The 19,287-nt window shown below is 55.6% G+C and overlaps 2 protein-coding genes across 3 annotated transcripts in view; one reads left to right on the forward strand and one right to left on the reverse strand.

Annotated features, from left to right (window-relative positions):
- Window positions 1-1,075: 1,075 nt before the first annotated feature.
- UBALD1 (UBA like domain containing 1) lies at window positions 1,076-12,771 on the forward strand. 2 transcript variants are annotated; one of them, XM_028517126.2, is made up of 3 exons: window positions 1,076-2,029; window positions 5,348-5,410; window positions 5,732-12,771. In XM_028517126.2, exons 1-3 carry the CDS (start codon window positions 1,910-1,912, stop codon window positions 6,083-6,085), a joined length of 537 nt encoding a protein of 178 aa, XP_028372927.1. In that variant the 5' UTR covers window positions 1,076-1,909; the 3' UTR covers window positions 6,086-12,771. The 2 variants fall into 2 exon arrangements, with proteins under 2 accessions (XP_028372927.1, XP_035876892.1); XM_036020999.1 differs by lacking the exon at window positions 1,076-2,029 and adding an exon at window positions 2,211-2,326.
- Window positions 12,327-19,287, reverse strand: part of C3H16orf96 (chromosome 3 C16orf96 homolog) — a 37,231-nt gene continuing 30,270 nt past the window's right edge. Inside the window, exons 15-17 of the mRNA XM_028517116.2 lie at window positions 14,448-14,510; window positions 13,556-13,769; window positions 12,327-12,404 (exon numbers count right to left, since the gene is read on the reverse strand). Coding sequence (XP_028372917.1) covers window positions 13,570-13,769; window positions 14,448-14,510 — 263 coding nt within the window. The 3' untranslated portion in view covers window positions 12,327-12,404; window positions 13,556-13,569. The remainder of the gene's footprint in view (window positions 12,405-13,555; window positions 13,770-14,447; window positions 14,511-19,287) is intronic.

The following is a 19,287-nucleotide window of genomic DNA, read 5'->3' on the forward strand; positions in this document are numbered from 1 at the left end:
CTGAGTCCTCTTTCTGCCAATGGGCCAAGCTCCCAGCTCCGCACTCTAGCAGGGCTCCATTCCCTCCCCCTCCCTTCACAACCCTAGGACATTTCAGGCCCTGTCCACATGTCCCCCATTCTCCTTCTTCCCACCAGCCAAACTCAGAATCCCTGGAAAAGGTGAGAGACCCAGGAAAAGCTCCCTAGAGAGCGCTGCAGGTCCCTACTGCTCCCCACCCAGTATGAGACAGTCCCCCTACCCCCAATCCAATTCTGCAGTTAAGGCTCTTGGAAGGAGCGGACTCCTCTGTAACCAGTCACACTCAAAACATCTCCTAAACTGACTGGATCCCTCTGCTACCATCTAGTCCCCACACTGCCACAGCCAGTGGTTCTAATGTGAACAACGAATCAGATCTATTAAAACCCCTTAATGGGCTTTAACCCCGTACCCCCAGGGCTGGTATCTCCTTCCTATGGGCACTTTCCACACTTACAATTCTTCATCTGCCCCCGGGATTTTTTATTTTGACACACGCCCACACCCAGCCCCGCCACCTGCCGACCCCTCTTGGGTTTCATCTCTCCGCGGTACCCCGGCTACATCAGAGCTCAGTACAGTCAGGACTCAACAGTTGCTTAACAAATGAAACCGGGGCCCAGGAAGCGTGAGCAATCGGGGAAAGATCATTCAGAGCAGTAGTGACCGAGCCACCCCTCTGCCTGGGGTTTCTCTTCAACTCCCCGCCCGGGTTCCAGCTCCAAGACCTCACCCCTGCCAGCACCCGAACCCCGAGACCCAGACCCGCGAGGTCAACCGGAAGCGGCGCGTGCGTGTCTGTAAACACTGCCCGCAACGCCCCACCCCAGCGTTCTCCAGCCCCGCCTCCGCCCGCCACGTGACACACCGCGTCTACTCCGACCCAGCGCCCGCCCCCGATATCGTCTCATTGGGCGGCCAGCTTTGTTTACCTTATATGGCCAGGTCCTAACACCCTGCGGTCTCTCATTGGCCGAGATGCGGCCTCACTCACTAGACGTCACAAGGGACCCAACGAAGCAAATAAACCGGGGCATTCTGGGAATACGAGTTCTGGGTCTCCCCGGAACTGGCTCCGCGCGGTCCTGCAGTCCGTACGTTAAGGGATAGCTTTCCGACAAAGCACAACAGATTTTGCGTGGGAACGTAGAAGGGCCGCAGGGAAGGAACCTCGAGGCAGCAAAGACTGTCGGCCTCGCTTGCCTCTCCCAGGCGCCATCCCTACCAAATCCCAGAAGTTCCTCAGGCATACTGTGTACCTGGTCTAGCGCCAGGCCGGGGAGGGACCCCCTTCAAAGTGCGGTTTGCGCGGGGCCTGCGGAGGGAGTAGAGGAGACTCGAAAGGCTTCCTGGAGGCGGTGATTTTGAGCCGAGTCCTAAAGAATAGATTCATTTATTCACTGAACGAATATAGGCGCCTACTGTATGCCGGACCTTAGAGGCCTTGCGGCCTGGTGCTGCCGATTTGTGCCACAATTGCTATAGTGCTCCCCTCACCTAAGGGTGGGCCCGCTCACAGAGAGCTGTCAACCACACCGAAGCTCGGGAACCAAAGTGTTGACAAAGACTACTGTGGCCTCCACTTGCCGACCCCTGTTAGTGTCAGGACAGGGTCGGGTTGTCTCGTCAAGACCAGCCTCTGCACACTGTAGGTGCTGGGCCCGCGACAGCTCGGCTCGAGGCCCCCGATGGAGCGCGGGCGGGAGCGTTGCGGACTACATCTCCCAGCATGCCTCCCGGGGCCTCGGAGCGAGGCGAGGCACGGTGAGTCAGAGCCGCACAGTAAATATTTGTATTAGCCGGAGCCGGCTCGCTAATGGTGGACGCGTGAGCGGAGAAGCGCGCGGCGGCGGGAGGCCGGAGCGGGCATCGCAGCGGCGGTGGCGCCATGTCCGTGAACATGGATGAGCTTAAGCACCAGGTCATGATCAACCAGTTCGTTCTGACGGCCGGCTGCGCGGCCGACCAGGCGAAGCAGCTGTTGCAGGCGGCCCACTGGCAGTTCGAGGTGCGCGAACCGGCTCGGCCGGGGGTGGGGGTGGCCGTCCCGCGTGGCAGCGCGTGCCGCGGAGCGTGTGCGGTGGAGACACATACGGGTGCCCGCTCCGCGGGTCGCGCGCCAGGGTTCGGGCCCCAGCGCGCACACTTAGCGGCGCCCAGTCGTGTCGGCCGCGTCTACGATGCCCCCGGAAACGCCGCCCGCGCTGGGTGAGCGGGAGGAGCGGCCTGCTCCCGCTGGGACCCGGAATCTCAGACCCCAAGTCCCCTGGCGGTGGGAATGTGGGGGCCCCCACTATTGTTCCGGGTAAGGCCAGGGCGGGGCGGTGCTGGGGCCAGGACAGGCAGTGGGGCGGGCAGCCGGAAGGAGGACGCCCAGGCTTGGGCCAAGCTGGACACGCACTGTACCCCGTCCATCTCCCCTCCCCGAGCCGCGGGATTGGGGCAGGAGAGCCCTGGGGCCCACGGGCAGAGTAGCCCCGCGTGTGGTTCTGCGTGCCTGGTGGGCAGCCCGGAGGCGCGTGTGCCAGCGTACATGTGCACTTGTATTTACGCACGCGCCACGCTGCGTGTGGGCATGTTGGCGTGTGTAAACACGCAATCTACCTGGGGCGCGGGTGCGGAGTATGTGTTCTTTGCACATACACGTCTCCGTGTTACAGCTAGCGTCCGTGCGTGTACACTCAAGTGTACAGTGCTGTTCTGGGGCCCTCTGTGCTGGCAAGGATATCTACCTGCACCGTGCAAGCGTTGTGTGCGGTTCACTGGCTTTCAGTCAGCTGGACGGGGGGTGGGACTACCCCAGTCTGGCCCTCATTCCCCAGGCCTCTCTGACCCATTGAGCACTAGGGTTCACGGCTTGTGCTGCCAAGAGACCACCTTCCTTAGCTTAGCAGCCCCAGAAATAATCCAGGTTGGTATCTAGGGATGAGGCCAGAGCCCCTTGAACTCCATTCCTCACAGGTGTAAGGAACCAGCCCCAGTCTAGTTGTAGTGTCTGTGCCCAGCAGGGCCCAAAAACCTGGTTTCTTATGGGGAGTCTGCCCAGGGAAGGTGCTTGGGCTTGAGGAAGGGACCAGGAGCCAGAGGGACTTCCTGAGGGTTGGAAGAGATTGGAATTCCCACCCTGAGTTTAGGCCACCCAGTGGCCTATCCACCCAAAGGATCTTTGCTCACCTCCTTCCTACCAGAGATCTGATGACTTTGTATGGCCCTCACACCAGAAGATGCTATTTCTCTAAGCAGGTGTCTTCCCCTTTCTGACCTCACTTTCTTCCTCTGTACCTTGGGGGTGTGAGTTGACCTCTAAGGGGTGAATGCCTGCCTCCCCATTCCCAGGCTGGCAGCCCCACCCTCCAGGAAGCTAGCTCCCTAATCAGCTCATTTGTCTCTGGGGCTGGATGTGGCAAAACTTGCAAAACCACATTCATGGCAGTTTGCTTGAGTCGCACATCAGCATACATGGCTCCTTTCCTGCATGGGGCTGGGCAGGCAGGTGTCCAGGGGGCAGGCACTCTCCAGCTCAGCCCACAGAGCCTGGCACCAGCTTGGTCGTCACTCAGGCAGTGCAGATTGGTATTGATTGATCACAGAAACTGAAAATGTAGTTCTGAGGATGGAAATGCCTGGAGAAGACTCTGATCCCAGCAAGGGCAAGAGCAGCTTGCAGACAGGGGGCTGTAATGGCCCCCAGGGGTCTGTGAGTCTCAGTTTCACTGTCTAGTACCCAGGGATATGGGTACTAGGAAGGTTCACTTAAGGTGTAAATGGGTCGTGAGCCCCCAAACCTTAGGTCTCAGTGTGGGAGTGAGTGAGAGGTTCCTCATGGCTGACCCCCTTCTGCCTTCCCGGCTTCAGCTGGCAGCCTACTGGCAGAAGGGCTGACCCAGCCAGCTGGAGGCTGTCTTTTTTGGGTCATAGTCTCTGTGATTCAGGTGTTAATGGGGACAGAGGCTGCAGGGGGAGGGGGAACTTCTGCTTTAAGGGGTGGGACAGATGTTTCTCCTTGGAATCCTTACACAGTGGCCTTTGGAGCTACTGTTAAAAGAAGAATGGTTTGGGTATGTCCCTGGGGTTCCAGAGGTGGGGCTGGGGGTCAGGAGGTGATGGTTAGAAACCAGTGTCCCTCTTCCCTTAGCTTCCACACCTTTGTTTGGAGACACAGGTAGGGTGTTTCAGCAGGAAATGCCCAGAATAATTCACTTGATTTTACTTTAAGAAAATTACAAACCCCCAGGGAAGCCCTGGGAGCCAGGCTTGGGTTTCTGGGTATGTTGGGGGCAGGGGAAGAGATGGGCAGCACAGGGCTGTTGGGGGCCAGTTGGAGGGGGTGGTGATGGTGGGCAGAATAGCAGGAGCTGCTCAGAGCTGGGTCTGGGACTTGGCAGAGCTTGGCGGACCCTTCACACACTTGATTCCCTCACCCAGCACTTTCGCAAGAGCAGCTGGTTCCCTTATTTTCTTCGCCGCCCTCCTCCTGCAGGGGCTGAGCCCCAGGGCACACCAAATGCTGGGGCCTTCCTGGGGGCTCCCAGAGGTTGTAGAGCCCTCAGCCCCTTCACTCCAGTCCCTCCGGGCCTCCAGATGGCTGGTCTTACCCAGACCACCTCTCCCCCTCCCTTTCCTCACAGTCCTGGATGGAAACCCCACCTCTGCCATTCTCCCGCTCTGTCACCTTGAGAACATTCTGCTGGAGGTTCACATGAGCAGGGCAGGGAGTACAAACCCCAACCATCCCACTTACTTCTGGCTCTCCCAGCTGGAACATTGATAGATCTTAGGAGGTCACTGTTGCAAAGGAGGGGAACCTGAAAGCCGGGTAGTTCAGTCCCCTTGTGGTACAGATGTAGAAACAGGCCCAGAGCAAGGTGCCTTGCTTATCCAAGGAGAGGGATAGGTGGGTCACAGACTCATCTGGGGGCCTTCACCAACCCCTGGCTCAGAGATAAGGAAACAAGCTCAGAAAGGAGTAAGGACTTAGCACCCATAGAGTTGGCGATAGTTGGGCTGAGGTCTCTGGGAGGCCTTCCTCGGGAGACTGGTGAGGGTGCTGCCTGCCCCACAGGTCTCAGTGCTGTGTGCAAAGTGGAGGCACTTGTGTCCAGGTGGCAGACAGTGAGTGTCATGAGGGTCTTCACTACCTACCATATCTGCTCAGGGGTCTGAGGAAGTGGAGGGGATTCAGTGGTGACAGGCACACTGCCTCAACTCAGTCTCCTATTTGGTAACCAGGCCCAGGGCTGCACCAAGTCCCAGAGAGCCTGGGAAGAAGGGAAGCAGCAGGGTTGGGCAGGGTACCAAGGGTAAGCTTGGGCTTTTCTCCCCACAGACGGCCCTCAGCGCCTTTTTCCAGGAGACCAACATCCCCTACAGTCACCATCACCACCAGATGGTAAGTGTCCCCTGCGGTCTCAGAGGCGGATATGCAGGGGTCTCCTAGTTGAAGCTGCAGTGGATCTCTGCCTGTGTTCCCAGAACCTCAGCCACTGGGATGAGCCACCAGCAGGTGTTGCGGGACAGCCCATCTCAGGACCCCGCCTTTCCTCTGTGAGCCCCTGGCTGGTGGACTGTGGGGGGGCCAGGTGCATCCAAGTGGGGGGCAAAAAATCTCCCAACAGAGGCTGGGCGTGTGTCTCCAGCTAGGAGCCAGTGGTAGATTGGGGGCCTTCCAGAAAGGGTGCTTACCCCCGCCTCTCTGCTCTCCTCCCCACAGATGTGCACTCCCGCCAACACCCCTGCAACGCCCCCAAACTTCCCTGATGCCCTCACCATGTTCTCCCGTCTCAAGGCCTCTGAGAGCTTCCACGGTGGCGGCAGCGGCAGCCCAATGGCCTCCTCGGCCACGTCACCCCCGCCGCACTTGCCCCACGCCGCCACCAGCAGCTTTGCAGCACCCAGCTGGCCAATGGTGGCTTCACCCCCAGGGGGGCCACAGCACCACCAGCCTCAGCAGCCGCCCCTGTGGACTCCGGCACCCCCTTCCCCAGTGTCAGACTGGCCACCCCTGGCCCCCCAACAGGCCACCTCAGAACCAAGGGCTCACCCTGCCATGGAGGCTGAAAGATAAGGGAGGCCCCTCCCCCCTCCCGGAGGCCTGGACCCCGTGGGGCGGGGGAGAAGACATCTCCACAGGCCCCCTTTTACCCTCCTCTGTCTGCACCCCCTTTCCCTGGAGCCCTGGAGGGGAGAGACTGGACCCCTGTGCCAGCACACAGGCTGCCCACGAGTGCACGAAGTGCAGGCTTACGGCACCCAGCTTGCATGGATTTGGTTCAGAGTCATCTGGGTGCTCGTGGACAGAACTTCAGAGACCAAGCAGCCTTCCCCAGAGGACTCACCCCATCTCAGGAGTCCGCGGAGATTTGCCTGGCTCCTGCTTGGAGCTCCTTGGGGCCAGCAGACCTAGATCCCCACCCTCGTGAATGCAGAGCCTTCTCCGCATGTGTGCGTGTGGCTGTGTCTGTATTTATACGTATGTCACTATTCAAGAAGCAACCTAGTTTATGGGGCAGCTGGACTTTGCATGTTAGAGTGAGCCCCTGAGCCCCTTGCCCGTCGTCCCCCTCCCCAGGGTCCTTTCCTCTCCCCACCCCCTCAGCAGCCAGCTTTGCTGTTCCTTGCAGAGAAAAGGATTGTGGGAAACTCCAGGACTCTTCCCACCCATCCCCCAGCGCGTGCCTGCTGGGACTGCCTGCATGCCTCCCCCAGGGGTACCCCATACCCATTTCCTTTCCCCCTTTTAACAAAGGAGAAGAAAGAGTTCCAAACCACCACCAGGCTCTGTGGTCTTGCCTTGTATCCTCAGCTTTGCTGCCAGCTGGCCCTGTGTGTGTGGAGGGTGGGGGTAGGGCACAGACTGAGCCCAGAACAGAGGGCTACCCTCCAGTCCTGCCTGGCCTCACACTACTCCTGTGTGTTGCTGTCGTTTCAACCACAACATGCTCTGGAATCTTCCTGCCTACCGAAGGTTTTTCCCATGAAGTTAGTTTCTGGCCTGTGTTCCCAGAATCCCAGCCTCTGTCTGCCCACCCATCCCCCTTCCTGGCTAGAGGGATCCTGGCTTCCAGGGCTGACAACTGCCTTCCGGTCTGTCTGAGTTTCACATAAGGACCTTTCTTCCTGTCTCAGGGCCCCAGTAGTTGGCTTCTGGCTGGACCCTCAAGACCAACCTCTAGCAAATGTGCTGGGTGGGGCAGGGCCCTCCCCTGGGGAGGCACAAGCCACAGTGCTTATAGCCTGCAGGCTTGAACGCAGAGCCAGTGGGGGCTAGTGACAGGGATACACCAGCCTGGGGCAGAGTCCACCCAGTGCTCAAGCCGTTGGTCACTAAGGAGACAGGCCACCCAGGGGCAATAGATAGTGGATCCAGGCTGCTTTCAAGCTGGGCTGGGGCAGGTACCTGATCTAGCCCAAAAGAAGAAGCCAGATGCCCCACTCTGCCCTAGGCTGCCCACACTGCGGGAGAAGGTCCTTGTGGCCTCTGCAGTTCCTCACCAGCAGACCTCTTCCCTAATCGGGAAGAACTTGGTTAGCATCTCAGCCCTGTGTGGATTGTGCCTGGGTTGGAGAGTTTCTTCTATTTTGGAAGGTCTGCCTGACACGGCTTGGCACTCACCACCACCAACAGTCCTCTCTTGCTCCCAGGTATGGGGCGGAGCTTTCTGACAAGGATGCGTCTGCCCTGCTGGAATCTGGACAGGCCTGTGATGAAGCCCACCTGGGATGATTGTTTACTCTCTGGTTGTCACTGGAGACCAGCCGCTGGGCCCCTACTTGAGCTGTCGTTTGCATACCGGAAGTTTGTCCTCACCTTGAAACCCTCTTTTCGACAGCCTCTTGGAGTCCAGAGAGGACACAGCTCTGCCTGGGGTACTTGGGGGTGCAGCTTCTCCATTCTTTTGGATGGAAGAAGATTCTCAGGAAACTGATACAGCCCCTCTTCAAGTGGTAGGAAAATGCTTTGCAGAGGCAAGCATTTCTGGGTTATCAGCTGTGTGGTGAGCATGCCTGGGCTTTCCCAGAGGGCTGGTTGCTGGGGTGGCTGTGTGTTTTGGAACCATAGGAGACAATGAACTGTGTAGAGTTTGCTGTCCTGGAGACCATGGGGCTTGACCCCAGATAGGCCCCCTGTGGGTCTGTACGGAAGCACACCCCCACTGTTTAAAATGGGGTCCTCAGACCAACAGCATCACTAGGGGCTTGTTAGACCTTGGGCCCCAGTTTGAGAAGTATCTCTATAGTGCTGGTCTGTTGGAGGTGAGGCCCCTTTCTGTTTTGGGGGGCTGTGTGGGCTGGGCCTGGAGGTCCCAGAGGGTCACATTAGGCTGGAAGGGACTTGAGGTTCCTGTAGATGCCGTTTTCCCAACCTGGGCCCTGTGGACGTGGGTGCTGGATCACTGTCTACCATGGGCGTATTCTGTGCACTGTGGATGTTTGGCCAGCATCCCAACCCCCACCCACTAGGTGCCAGCAGCACCCTCATGCTGTGACAACCAAAAATGTCTGTGGACGTGGCAAACTGTCCCCTGGGGGCTCTGTGAAATGACAGCCCCAGATTCCTGGTCCCTCCATGTCATAATCTCAGGGAAGGCCCTGACAGTATCGTTTTAAACACTCCCAGGATATTGCTGATTGACTTGTAAACAAACTAAAAACCATTCAATTGCATACTTCAAAAGGGTGGACTTTGTAGTGTGTTCATTATGTCAAAGCTGTTACTAAAGGTAAAATAGCTCCCAAGCGCTTCCAACCCAGCACAAATTTAGGAAGCATAAGAGTCTCCTGGGTACCTAAGGCAGCTGTTCTGGAGGAGGGCCCAGCAATCTGATTTTTAGTAAGAGCCCCAGGCAAATTGGGACCCAAGGAAGGAGGAAGCAGAGGGTAGGGCTAGGGCTGGACCTGGGTACTCGGGTGCTTTCCAGCAGTGCAGAGACCTGCCAGGTGTGCCTGGGGCCCCCTGTCAGCATCTCAAGACAAGGGAGTGGCCACAGAAGTGAGCCAGACAAACTCAAGGGGAAGCCAAAGCGGGGCCTACATAGCTGCCACATGCCCTCAAAATTGGAGTGTGACGCGGAGAACCTGGAACCCTCCTTAACTTCCCAAAGCCTGGAAGCTCGGGAGCAAAACTGAAGGCATCCATCACCATCCACTACATATTCCTGTATAAACTGGCTAAAAACCACAGGTTCTGGTGTACAAATGGAAAATGTACTTACAGCCAGGTTTAGCTGAATCTCAGATGTCTCTCAGGCACCTCTTGGGAAAACCAGCCTTGTTACCTCAAAGTATAGCCACTTCTGGGCTTGGATATCTCCTACACAATTGCCAGACTTGAGCTCCAAATGACTATTTCCAAAATTCCACTCTAAAAAACATCATTTATACCCATGAAGTTGCTTAAAAGAGTGTCATTTGATCTCTGTCTGATTTCTTGGGAAGGGATGTGACAGTTTGTGGGAATGAGATCTGGCCTCTAGGGGTGACAAGAGGTAGCTGTGCCCTCTGGACTGCCCTTAAAAGATGAGGCGGGGTTATCTTAGGGGGTTGCACACTCACAGTCCCCTGATGCAGGCAGTTTGGCTGTCGTGGTGGTTTGGTGGTTTTTGTTTTGTTTTTGTCTGCCAACATTTTTAAATTAGAGTTTACATGAAAAGCCTCACTTCTGGTTTATCTTGGGAATTTGTAATATTGCCCAAGTTCCCAGACAGACCATAGCTGGCTGAAGCCAACCGTCACAGTAGGGACACAGCTTGCCCTTGGCCGGCCGGCCCAGTCCACTGGCCACCAGCATGTGTACGTGTGTCTGACTCTCATCTTGGAATCGGCTGGAATCTGAAGAGGATCTTGCTTTCCCCAGAGGGGAGTGTCTGAAGTAGGTGCCCTGCTCCGTGGGGTAGAGCAGCACCTGGCAGACGAATGATGACTCTGAAATGGTTTTTGTGGGCGAGCAGGGCACCCTCTACACAGCTTTAAAGAGAGAAGGGCTCGTGCTCGCTCCCCTGCAGTATTCCCTGGATGACTGGGGTGCTCCCAGGGCTGCTGAAGGTCTTCCTGGGGTTCTCTGAGAACACATGCGCCGCTGAAGAAAGCCACCCTGTTCCCGAGGCTGGCTCCCAAACCCAGAGGGCGGGGCCGCTGTGGCCCTGGAGGGCTTTTCATAGCAGGACTCATCTGAGGACAGACCGGCTTTGACTCAGGTTGCTACCCTGTGTTGGTGTCAGGGAGGCCAGCTGGGTTGGCCAAAATGAGATATTTTGAGGCAAAGCTATTTCCAATTCCTGCATTTGGAAAGGTCAGGTTGCCTAGCCACAGCTTATGATTGGGCAATATATGTATTTCAAATAAGTCTTAAAGGAACACCCCTCTTTTAGGGGTGGGGATGCTGGGTCCTCCAGGGGAGGGCCCACCTGCAGTGTGACCAAGGCTTGTCAATGACACAGCACAAGGTGCTGGGAGCGTGTTGGCAGAGTTTGGCTCTGCTTCCTGGGGCCATTTCTCATCTAGGGAATAACGGCTGCAGATTCTGGTGGGGACGTTCTCTACAGATCCTGGTGAAGCCATGAGCAAGAGGAGGAAGGAGAGAGGAGAACCCCTTCTCTGGCTGTTGGTGTGGGATTTTGGAGGGTCTCTGCATAGAGTCCCTAAATTCACACAAAGTCAGGGGTCAGGCTGAGATGATGATGGCAGGGGAAACCAGCACTGATTTCAGTGCTCCTGCACAAAAGGCCCTCCCTCCAGTGCCCCAGCCGCTGCCTTCTGGCAGCGTGCTTCTGGGTACTGGTAGCTCCTTTTTCCAACACAGCTCCACTTGTTTGGGACACACCCTTGCTGTTGCCGGCTGTTTATACCATAGGATTAATGGGTTCACGGTCACTGAAAGGGAGAACATGTTCAGTGGCCTTTGACTTCCATCGGTGGGTTGTGGGGCTGGATTTGGGGGTGCAGGGTGGTTACCGCCCAGCATCTCCATTCTAGCAGAACCTTGAGGCAGGACGCAATGCTTGGCAAGAGACGCCTCCTTCCCCTTCCTGCTGGCTCATTCATGCAGCCCCACGTACCCGGCCAGTCCACATGACTTCCCCCTCATATGACAGATTTATCTTGGCCTTAAAACTGAAAGTTCTAGGGACCTCTCTCACTCCTAGGCAGACTAAGACAGTTGGTCACCCTACTCCCTGTCCAGCCTGGCTCTGCCTCTGTCTCAGGTTCAGAACTGTGGTCCTCTTTGCAGAGGAGGAGGCTGGACCTACGTTCTCCCAACATCACCACTCTTCGGATTCCGTGCCTGGCACTGTCCACTCCCCAAGCACTTTCCCTGCTGGCATGGGTGGGCCACACTCCTGAGGCAGCTGCCCTGGGAGCGGGCACAGCACCTCCCTTCCAGCTTTCAAGGCCTTCAGGTCCCATGCCCTGGGGCTGGGATTAGGAGGCAGAACCCTTGCCACCTGGGACCAGGCCAAAGGCCAGCTTCCCCCACCCCCATGGGGGACAGGACTGTCTTCCAGTATTGCTCCTGGCTGGCCACAATTGGGACTATGGTTTCCTACCTTCCAGAGCACTGAGGGGTCCGTCAGAATGCAGATGGTTACAGAGTGCTACCTGGGCCTCGCTCCACTCCCTCAGCTGCAGGTACCAAGTAGGCACTGATTCTGATGTAAACCTGAGAAATGACTGGGAAGGCAGCTTTGAGGGGCTGAGAATCATGCCAGGTGCCTGTAGATGCCTTCATGTCAGGGTCTTAGGGAACAAGGCTGGCATGGGGTGCTTCCCTAGGAACCCTCAGCTTCCTGAGTGCCGAAACCCGGCCATGCTTCCCTTTTCTGCCTTGGGGAGGTGATGGAAGTCCAGGCCCTCATCCCTGTGCACAGTACCCAGGAAGTATGGCCTCGTGGGTGGGAGCTGGAGAGCTGAGGCCTCACTGTGTGACCCTGGGTGAGTCACACCAATACCCCTGCCCCCACAGGCCCCTCACCTGCCCACCACACAGGCCAGGGGGGCTCAGGGCGCTTTGCCACAGTGGGAAGTATGACAGAGGAGGGGAGGCTGGTTGCAATTCTCTGCTGAGGGTCAGCCTTGGTGGCTTTGGGCAGTGGCTCTGGGAAGCTGATGCTGGAATGGTGGCCCAGGGAGGGGTCAGCAGGTTCACCCACCCATGTGGGGCAGGCAAAGCCACCCCTCGCAGAAGATACTGGGCCATTTACCCTTATCCACAGTCAGAAGAGTGAAAGATGGAAAATTTTATTCTGGGGAGAAGTTGCCAAAAATACTCATCTGTGCTATGGGCATGGGGTCGGAGGCCGGGGCTGCAGTGCCAGTGCCCACAGCGGGCAGCGTAGACCCGGGTCAGGGAGAGCTTGTTCCCATTTGGACACAGTCCTTGGAGAGTTCTAGAAAAGAAAAGTCAGGGCCAGCAGTGGTTGCAGTAAGGAAGGGCTGGGGGACCGTTAGAAAGGGGACAGGTGCACAGTGTGCCCGGACTCCAGGGGCCATCAGACCTAGGGAACCCTGCATGCCAGCTCCCAGGCACAGCCCCAAGCCCCCGGCCCTCCCCAGGGCAGACCCTCGGACCACTCACTCCAACTCACTCCACCATCCCAGGAGCCTCTAGTGGATGTTGGCAGTGGTGGGGGGTGGGTCATGCCCTAATACTGCACAGAGGGAACATTTTTTTAGTTTTTGTGAAATGTGATAGAAGTGTCAGAACTACACTAACGACAGAGAGCACAACTAGACAAGCTAGGGAGTGGAGAGGGAGTGAAACTGAGAGGGAGAAGGGCAGGACAGATAAGCCGTCCGGGGGAAGAAACCAGGCCAGGCATGCACTACGCAGGCTGGCGTGTGTGAGCAATGCTCTGTGATCTAAGGGGGGCCGCTAAACTGCCAGCTTGGATGTCTTGACCTCCCAGTTTGCTCTGTTCCCACCAGGCGCACAGGGGTAGCATGGGAACAGACCGGTCACACGGGCGTGCGGGACCCCGGCCCTGGATGGGACAGAGCGGTCCCAGAGTGTTCCAGGGCCACTGCCCAAGTTCCTCAGGGATTAGCCAGAGGTAAATATAGTAAACTTCTTTAAACATTCACTTCAGAACAGTAATTAATGGTGGAAATAATCAACACAAAATTTTTTAAAATGCACACAGTAAAATTGGTTCCTATGGGAAAATTGATCCTGGCAGATACAATGGCCCCCAAAGAAAATGGACAGTGGCGGAAGCTGGAGCTGGAACTGATACTGATGAAATCACTTCAGCAAAATAAAAAGGAAAGTGTTTATGAAATCACTTTAACTGTGTCGTATTGAAAATTGGTCAAGGAATTAAATTGGCTTAGTGGAAAATTCAATCCAGAAAGCTGTGTTCTTCATGTAGTGTGGGATAAGAAGCACTGTGCTGTATTTATAGGCTGAAAACAGCCACTGGGTCCCAGTGAGGCCTCCCTATGTCCAGGGCCCCTGAACCTTCCTCAGGCCAGGCTCCGGCCCGTCTCGGCAGGTGAGGGGGATGGAAGGGACAGTGCGGGTGCAGGGCACAGGGCTCACGGGCTGTCAGGCTCCTAGGTGGGCCGCGTGCTGGCTCGGGATTCGAAGCGCTGAGACCTTGGGTGCCTGGTGGACCCTGAGGCCTGTGAGGGGTCCTGCAGGGACGGCATCAGCGGCGGCAGCAGTGGCAGCGGGGGCGTAGACGGAGGCCGAGCTGGCAGCATTGGGTGGGGGCTGGAGGTGGCTGAGCGGATGATGGCACGGGGGTGCAGGGCTGGGAGGGGCAGGAGAGACCCGTGATTTGTCTCAAGAACATTCCGGGCAGAGGCTGGCCTAAGAGAGGAGAAGCCCCAAGATGGAAGTGCCTCACTGCCGCTCCGCCAAAGTGGAGCAGAGCACCCGGAGGAGTCCCAGCTCCTGCACTGCTCCGCCGAGGTCACTGTGCCTCCGCTCCCCCTGCCCCCACCCCTTTCAAATGGGCTAGCAGTACCCACCACTCCTGGCTGGGATGAGGCCTGGGTGAGGTAAGGGGCAGAGTGCTTTGTACATGAAAAGTGCCCACAAATGCCTGGTCCAGGACAATGTGAATCAGGGGAGCTCAGTTCCCTCCAGCCTGGTCCACAGGCCCCAGCCAAGAGGCCAAGAGAATGAGTGGACTCCCTTATCCCACCTCTGCAGCTGACTGGACACTTGGGAAAAGACACCTGGGTGCCTTCCCAGCCTGGGTGTCCAGGCCAGGAAGCCTGGCTGAAGGGTGAAGCAGGAGCCCAGAACAGCTGGAGGCCCACCAGGGAGCTGGGTGCCGGTGGGGGCCTCTCTGGGGGGCCTTCTTAGGCACTGGCACAGAGCATGTGAAAGATGGGTGAGGTAGGGCAGGAGAACCCCAGTCTGTGGCTGGGGGACCCAACCAGAATTCCCCTTGGGCCAGGGAGTTGGAGGAGCAGGTACTCACAGGGGTAGGTGGCACCCAAGCGGTCATACAGGTTTCGAGCCGGGGGATGTGGAACCTTCACAGCTTGGTGGAAAAGAGGGGAAGAGACGGGAATGGGGGGCGGCTCTCTGGGAGCTCAGCCCCTCCCTGGAGCACTCTGTCATCCTCAGCTCTGCAAAGGCCTGCTCACTCCGGTGGGACTGCCCTTTGCCCCCACCCCCCTTCACACACCCACCCCTCCCCATCTGTCTATGGAAGGACCTTCTCTCCCCACCTTCTCGGGCTTCTTACAGTTAAGATACTAGGAAAAGGGGTTTGGAGGTGACTCGAGGCCGGGAGGAGACGGAAACAAGACGCAGGGGAGGCGCTGGCAGGACTGGGTACCGGCTGGGTGTCAGGCCGCTCTTCAGGTCTCCCCACCCTGGGGGGCCAGACCACCGTGGCACTCTCACCCCACCTCCCAGTCCATCTTTTGTGTGTGTGCACTTTTTAGTAAAACTCACATAATATATAATTAAGCATTTAACGAACGATTCAGTGGTGGTAAGTTCATTCACAAGGTTGTGCATCCATCATCTCCATCTAGTTCCAGAACATTCTCATTATCCCAAAAGGAGACCTGGTGCCCATGAGCCATGAGGCAGTCACTCCCCATTCTCCACCCCCCCCCCCCCAGCCCCTAGCAACTGCTAAGCTGCATCTGTTGATGTGATTTGCCTGTGCTGGACATTTCATAGAAGGGGGGCCATACAATATGTGGTCTTTTGGGTTTGGCTCCATCTTCCACTTTCAACCCAAGGTGTCCTTTTCTCCCTGTCCAGCCAAGAACCACCATGACTGGCCATCCAGAGTCCAGGCGAAAGGCTGCTGCAGAAGACATAGTATCATGGGGTAAAAGAGGCCACAAGAGCAAAGATGAGGGAGGAGGAGGAGGAGGGAGGAAGGCCTGGAGGAGAGGACCATGCCTGGCGCCTGGCAAGAGTTATGGGGGTGCCACGCTCCTTCTTATGCAGGACACCAAGTGTTCCCTCTGCCTGAACAGCTGTCTCCATCTCTGGCTGTCTCCTGACAATTCTTGCCTCAAATGTCCCTTCATTTGAAGGGACTCAGAGAGTCCTTTAGACCGCCCACTCAGGAGGGACTGCCCCCGGGCCATCCTCCCCCGATTTCTGTGTCTCATCTGACACACTCACTGACTTACTCGTTCACATGACTCCATCTGTCGCAGGGTGAAAACCCTAAGGGAGCAGCACCTTCATTTTGATTGCACTGGGTTTCCCCAGTGGCTTCTAAAACACACCTGGCACCGACAAGGGCTCAGGAGACCAGGGTGCAGCAGCAGGAGGCGCCACACAGGTCTCCCTTTAAGAAAGAACATGGTGCTCAGCTGTAGGAAGTGCAGGAAACCAACAGCCTCCACCTGTTAGCACCTTGGGGCCTGTTAGCATCTTGGGGTCTGGTAGTGCTCTTGGGGTTTGTTAGACCTTCAGGGTCTGGTAGCACTTCCAGTCAACAATGGGAACACAGGGCCTGGCCATCTGCTGGGCTCTCTTTGCTCGGAAGCTCCCCATTGGTCCGGCCTGGACCTTATCAGGTCTGTGCACTGTCTGAGGGTCTCTTCCTGCTCCCTCCCTCTCCTTCCTCCTCTTTGTTAATGCTCTTCCCTTCAAAATCTCTTGTGTCCCTAACTCTGTCGTAGGGTCTACAACCTCAAGGACCCAACTGACACCACCTTAATTCCCCATGAGCCTCTGGGAACTGTATAGCTTAGGTCATGTCCCTCAGGCCTGAGTTAAGAACCACCACCCACGTGCTTTATGGGTTCTGCTCAAGAGCAAATGCCTGGCTGAGGGGTGCTCCTTGGCCCCCACTGTGATCCCCAGTTGGCACCTGTATCCCTCCACGAGTCAGAAGTGGAACCTGCCAACCAGCCGACTGGTGAGATTATCGACCTGCTTCCTTTCAAGGCAAGGGATGTGGGCCTAGGATACAGATCCCAAATGGTGACACAGGGAGGCCCAGGAGCCCAGCTGCTGACGCAGTGCTCTCCCTGATGTTTCCTACAAGCTTGGACTCTATATGTCCAAACACAAACTCACCACCTGACCCCAATGCCTGCTCCTCCTAGGCTCGCCTCTGCGTAAGCCAGGAGACTCCCAGCAGGAGGGAACACCTGAGCCCTGGCAAATAGGAAATGTTCTCCAGGGGTTCCAGGAGGAGCACACCGTATGGGCCGAGGCCCGAAGGTGAGAAGCAGTGGGGCTCGTTGAGAGAGAGCGAGTGAGCGGTTCCATGAGGTTGAATGGAGGGGACAGACGAGGCCAGGGGCCATGGGTCAGGTCAGCCCAGGAGTCTGTACTCTGAGGGCAGTGCCCTCCTAGATGTCCATGTCCTAATCTCCGGAACTTGTGAGCTCATCACCTTACACGGCACAAGGGACTTTACAGATGTGATTCAGTCAAGGACTTTTGAGACAAGGAGATGGTCCTGGATTATCCAGGTGGCCCTAATGTAACCACAGGGTCCTTGTAAAGGAGGTCAGGGTGAGAGTGGGAGACATAAGAACGAACGTTGAAATCAGAGTAATGCCTCTGGAAGGCAGAACCAGCGAGACACCAGACTTTCCACCAGAGCCACAGAAGGAACCAGCCCTGGGCTAACTCTGACAGCTCAATATTAGCCCAGAAGACTCATTTCAGATTTGTGATCTCAAGAACTAAGACAAAATAACGTTGTTTTGAGCCATTCAATGTGTGGTAATTTGTTACAGTAGCCTTTCTGAACTGGGAAGGGGCCTGGCCAGGGGTGTGCTTTAGGCAGTTCACCCAAAGCTGGTGAGGAAGGCGTAGGCTGGAGACAAGTCTACTCCCTTGAGTCCACCTTCTGCCACCACCTCCCCCTGGAGTCCTGCCCATGTGCAGCCTGCCATGGAGATTCTCTGAAAGTCCAGCCTGCTGACTACCAGCCTCAGCATGCCCCCTTGCCCTCCTACTGGGGGCGTCACTCACTGGGGATCAGCTGTCCCTCTGCCCGGAGATTCTGACCACGGTACAGGCATCTGGAGACCACAGGCTGGCTGGACACCTCCCAGTAACCCCGTGGGACTAGCAAAGGACTGAATGCACAGCAGGATTTGGTGGACACTGGGATGAACAGATGGATGCATCTGGGACCAGTCTGAACCTGGGTGGGGCTCACACTAGCTAGTTTAAGTTTAGATGATGATTGTTTGGATTGGAATGTTCTTTGGAGTAAATAAATGAGTTCCAAGAGCACACTAGTCAAAAGATCTGTCCAGGTTGGCTTCTAATTGATATTTAAGGCTAAATAGATTTTGTTGCCCCCCACCCCCCAGCAGAACAGAGTAGCTGAGGTGTCATGATTCAGTCCTGCTCTGCAGGTCATGGGTCTTGAGAATGAATGAGCCATGAGGAGAAATGTCCTTTCCTCTGGAGGGAGAGGGACGCTGTCCAGTGAATGAGTGGAGACATGGCCCAGGTGTGTAACGTCGTCCTGGCCCTTGCACCAAGGGTGCCCTTACCTGCTGATTTGTGCAATGCCTCCCTCAGTTGTTGGGCTCTGGCAAGATGTCAGATTCATTGCTTCAGATTTTCCTAAATTCTCCCAAAAAGCAGCATCTGGCTCCAGTCCCATAACTCTTGCTAAGTTGCCCCAGGCTTGGCACTACCAGCAGCCAGCCTTGGTTCACAGCTTGGCCTCTCCTGGTCACCTCCAAGCCCAGCACAAGTAGCAGCCATCTGCAGGTCACTTTGTAGTTAATGCTCTGTGACCCCCAGCAGAACATCGGCGGCAGCTGATTTGGGATGTGCCAACCCAACAGCAGTCAAGGCTCAGCTATAAGGAGGGTGCTGCACAGCCCACACAGTGGACTCACCCTGAGGATCCAACTTGGGTGATAGCAGAGTCTGTGCCACTGGACCTCACAGGACACCTACTACTTTAAGCCACTCCACCAGGCCTGGGAAACATAGTAGCTCTACCTAATAGATAAAAACAAACACAGGGAGGCTGCCAAAATGAGGAGACAAAGAAACATGACCCTAGTGAAAGAACAGAACAAAACTCTAAAAAACGAACTAAACGAAACAAGAAAAGCAATCTGTCAGATGCAGAGTTCAAAACTGGTTACAAGGATGCTCAAGGAACTTAGTGAGGACCTCAGCAGCATAAAAAAGATCCAGTCAGAAGCGAAGGATACACTAACTGAAATAAAGAACAATTTACAGGATATCAACAGTAGAGTAGATGAAGCTGAAAATCAAACCAGAGATTTGGGACACAAAGAAGCAAAAAACAAGCAATCAGAACAGCAAGAAGAAAAAAAAATAAAAAATCCAAAAAAATAAAAAATAAAGGATAGTGTAAGGAGCCTCTGGGACAATTTCAAGTGTTTCAACATTCACATCATAGGGGTGCCAGAAGGAAAAGAGAGAAAGAATTTAGAAACCTATTTGAAGAAATAATGAAAGAAAACTTCCCTAATTTGGTGAAGGAAATAGACATATAATTCCAGGAAACACAGAGAGTTCCACTCCAATACACATCGTAATTAAAATACCAAAGGTTAAAGACAAAGAGAATCTTAAAAGCAGCAAGAGAAAAGTAGCTAGTTACCTAGAGGGGAGTCCCCATAAGATTGTCAGCTGATTTCTCAAAAGAAACTACACTCAAGATTATTCAATGCAGCAAAACTGTCATTTAGAATCAAAGAATAGATAAAGAGCTTCCCACACCAGGAAAAGCTAAAGGATTTCATCAGCACAAAACTAGTATTATATGAAATGTTAAAGGGTCTTCTTTAAGGAGAAGAAGAAGAAGAATACTATGAACAATAAAATGG

This window comes from Phyllostomus discolor, chromosome 3 (assembly GCF_004126475.2).
Source record: "Phyllostomus discolor isolate MPI-MPIP mPhyDis1 chromosome 3, mPhyDis1.pri.v3, whole genome shotgun sequence".
In the NCBI taxonomy this organism is placed as follows: Eukaryota; Metazoa; Chordata; class Mammalia; order Chiroptera; family Phyllostomidae; genus Phyllostomus; species Phyllostomus discolor.

Coding starts and splice junctions, on each gene's coding strand:
- UBALD1 (XM_028517126.2), top strand. CDS start 1,910: ATGTCCGTGAACATGGATGAGCTTAAGCACCAGGTCATGATCAACCAG. Junction 2,030..5,347: donor CGGCCCACTGGCAGTTCGAG/GTGCGCGAACCG, acceptor TTCTCCCCACAG/ACGGCCCTCAGCGCCTTTTT. Junction 5,411..5,731: donor GTCACCATCACCACCAGATG/GTAAGTGTCCCC, acceptor TCCTCCCCACAG/ATGTGCACTCCCGCCAACAC.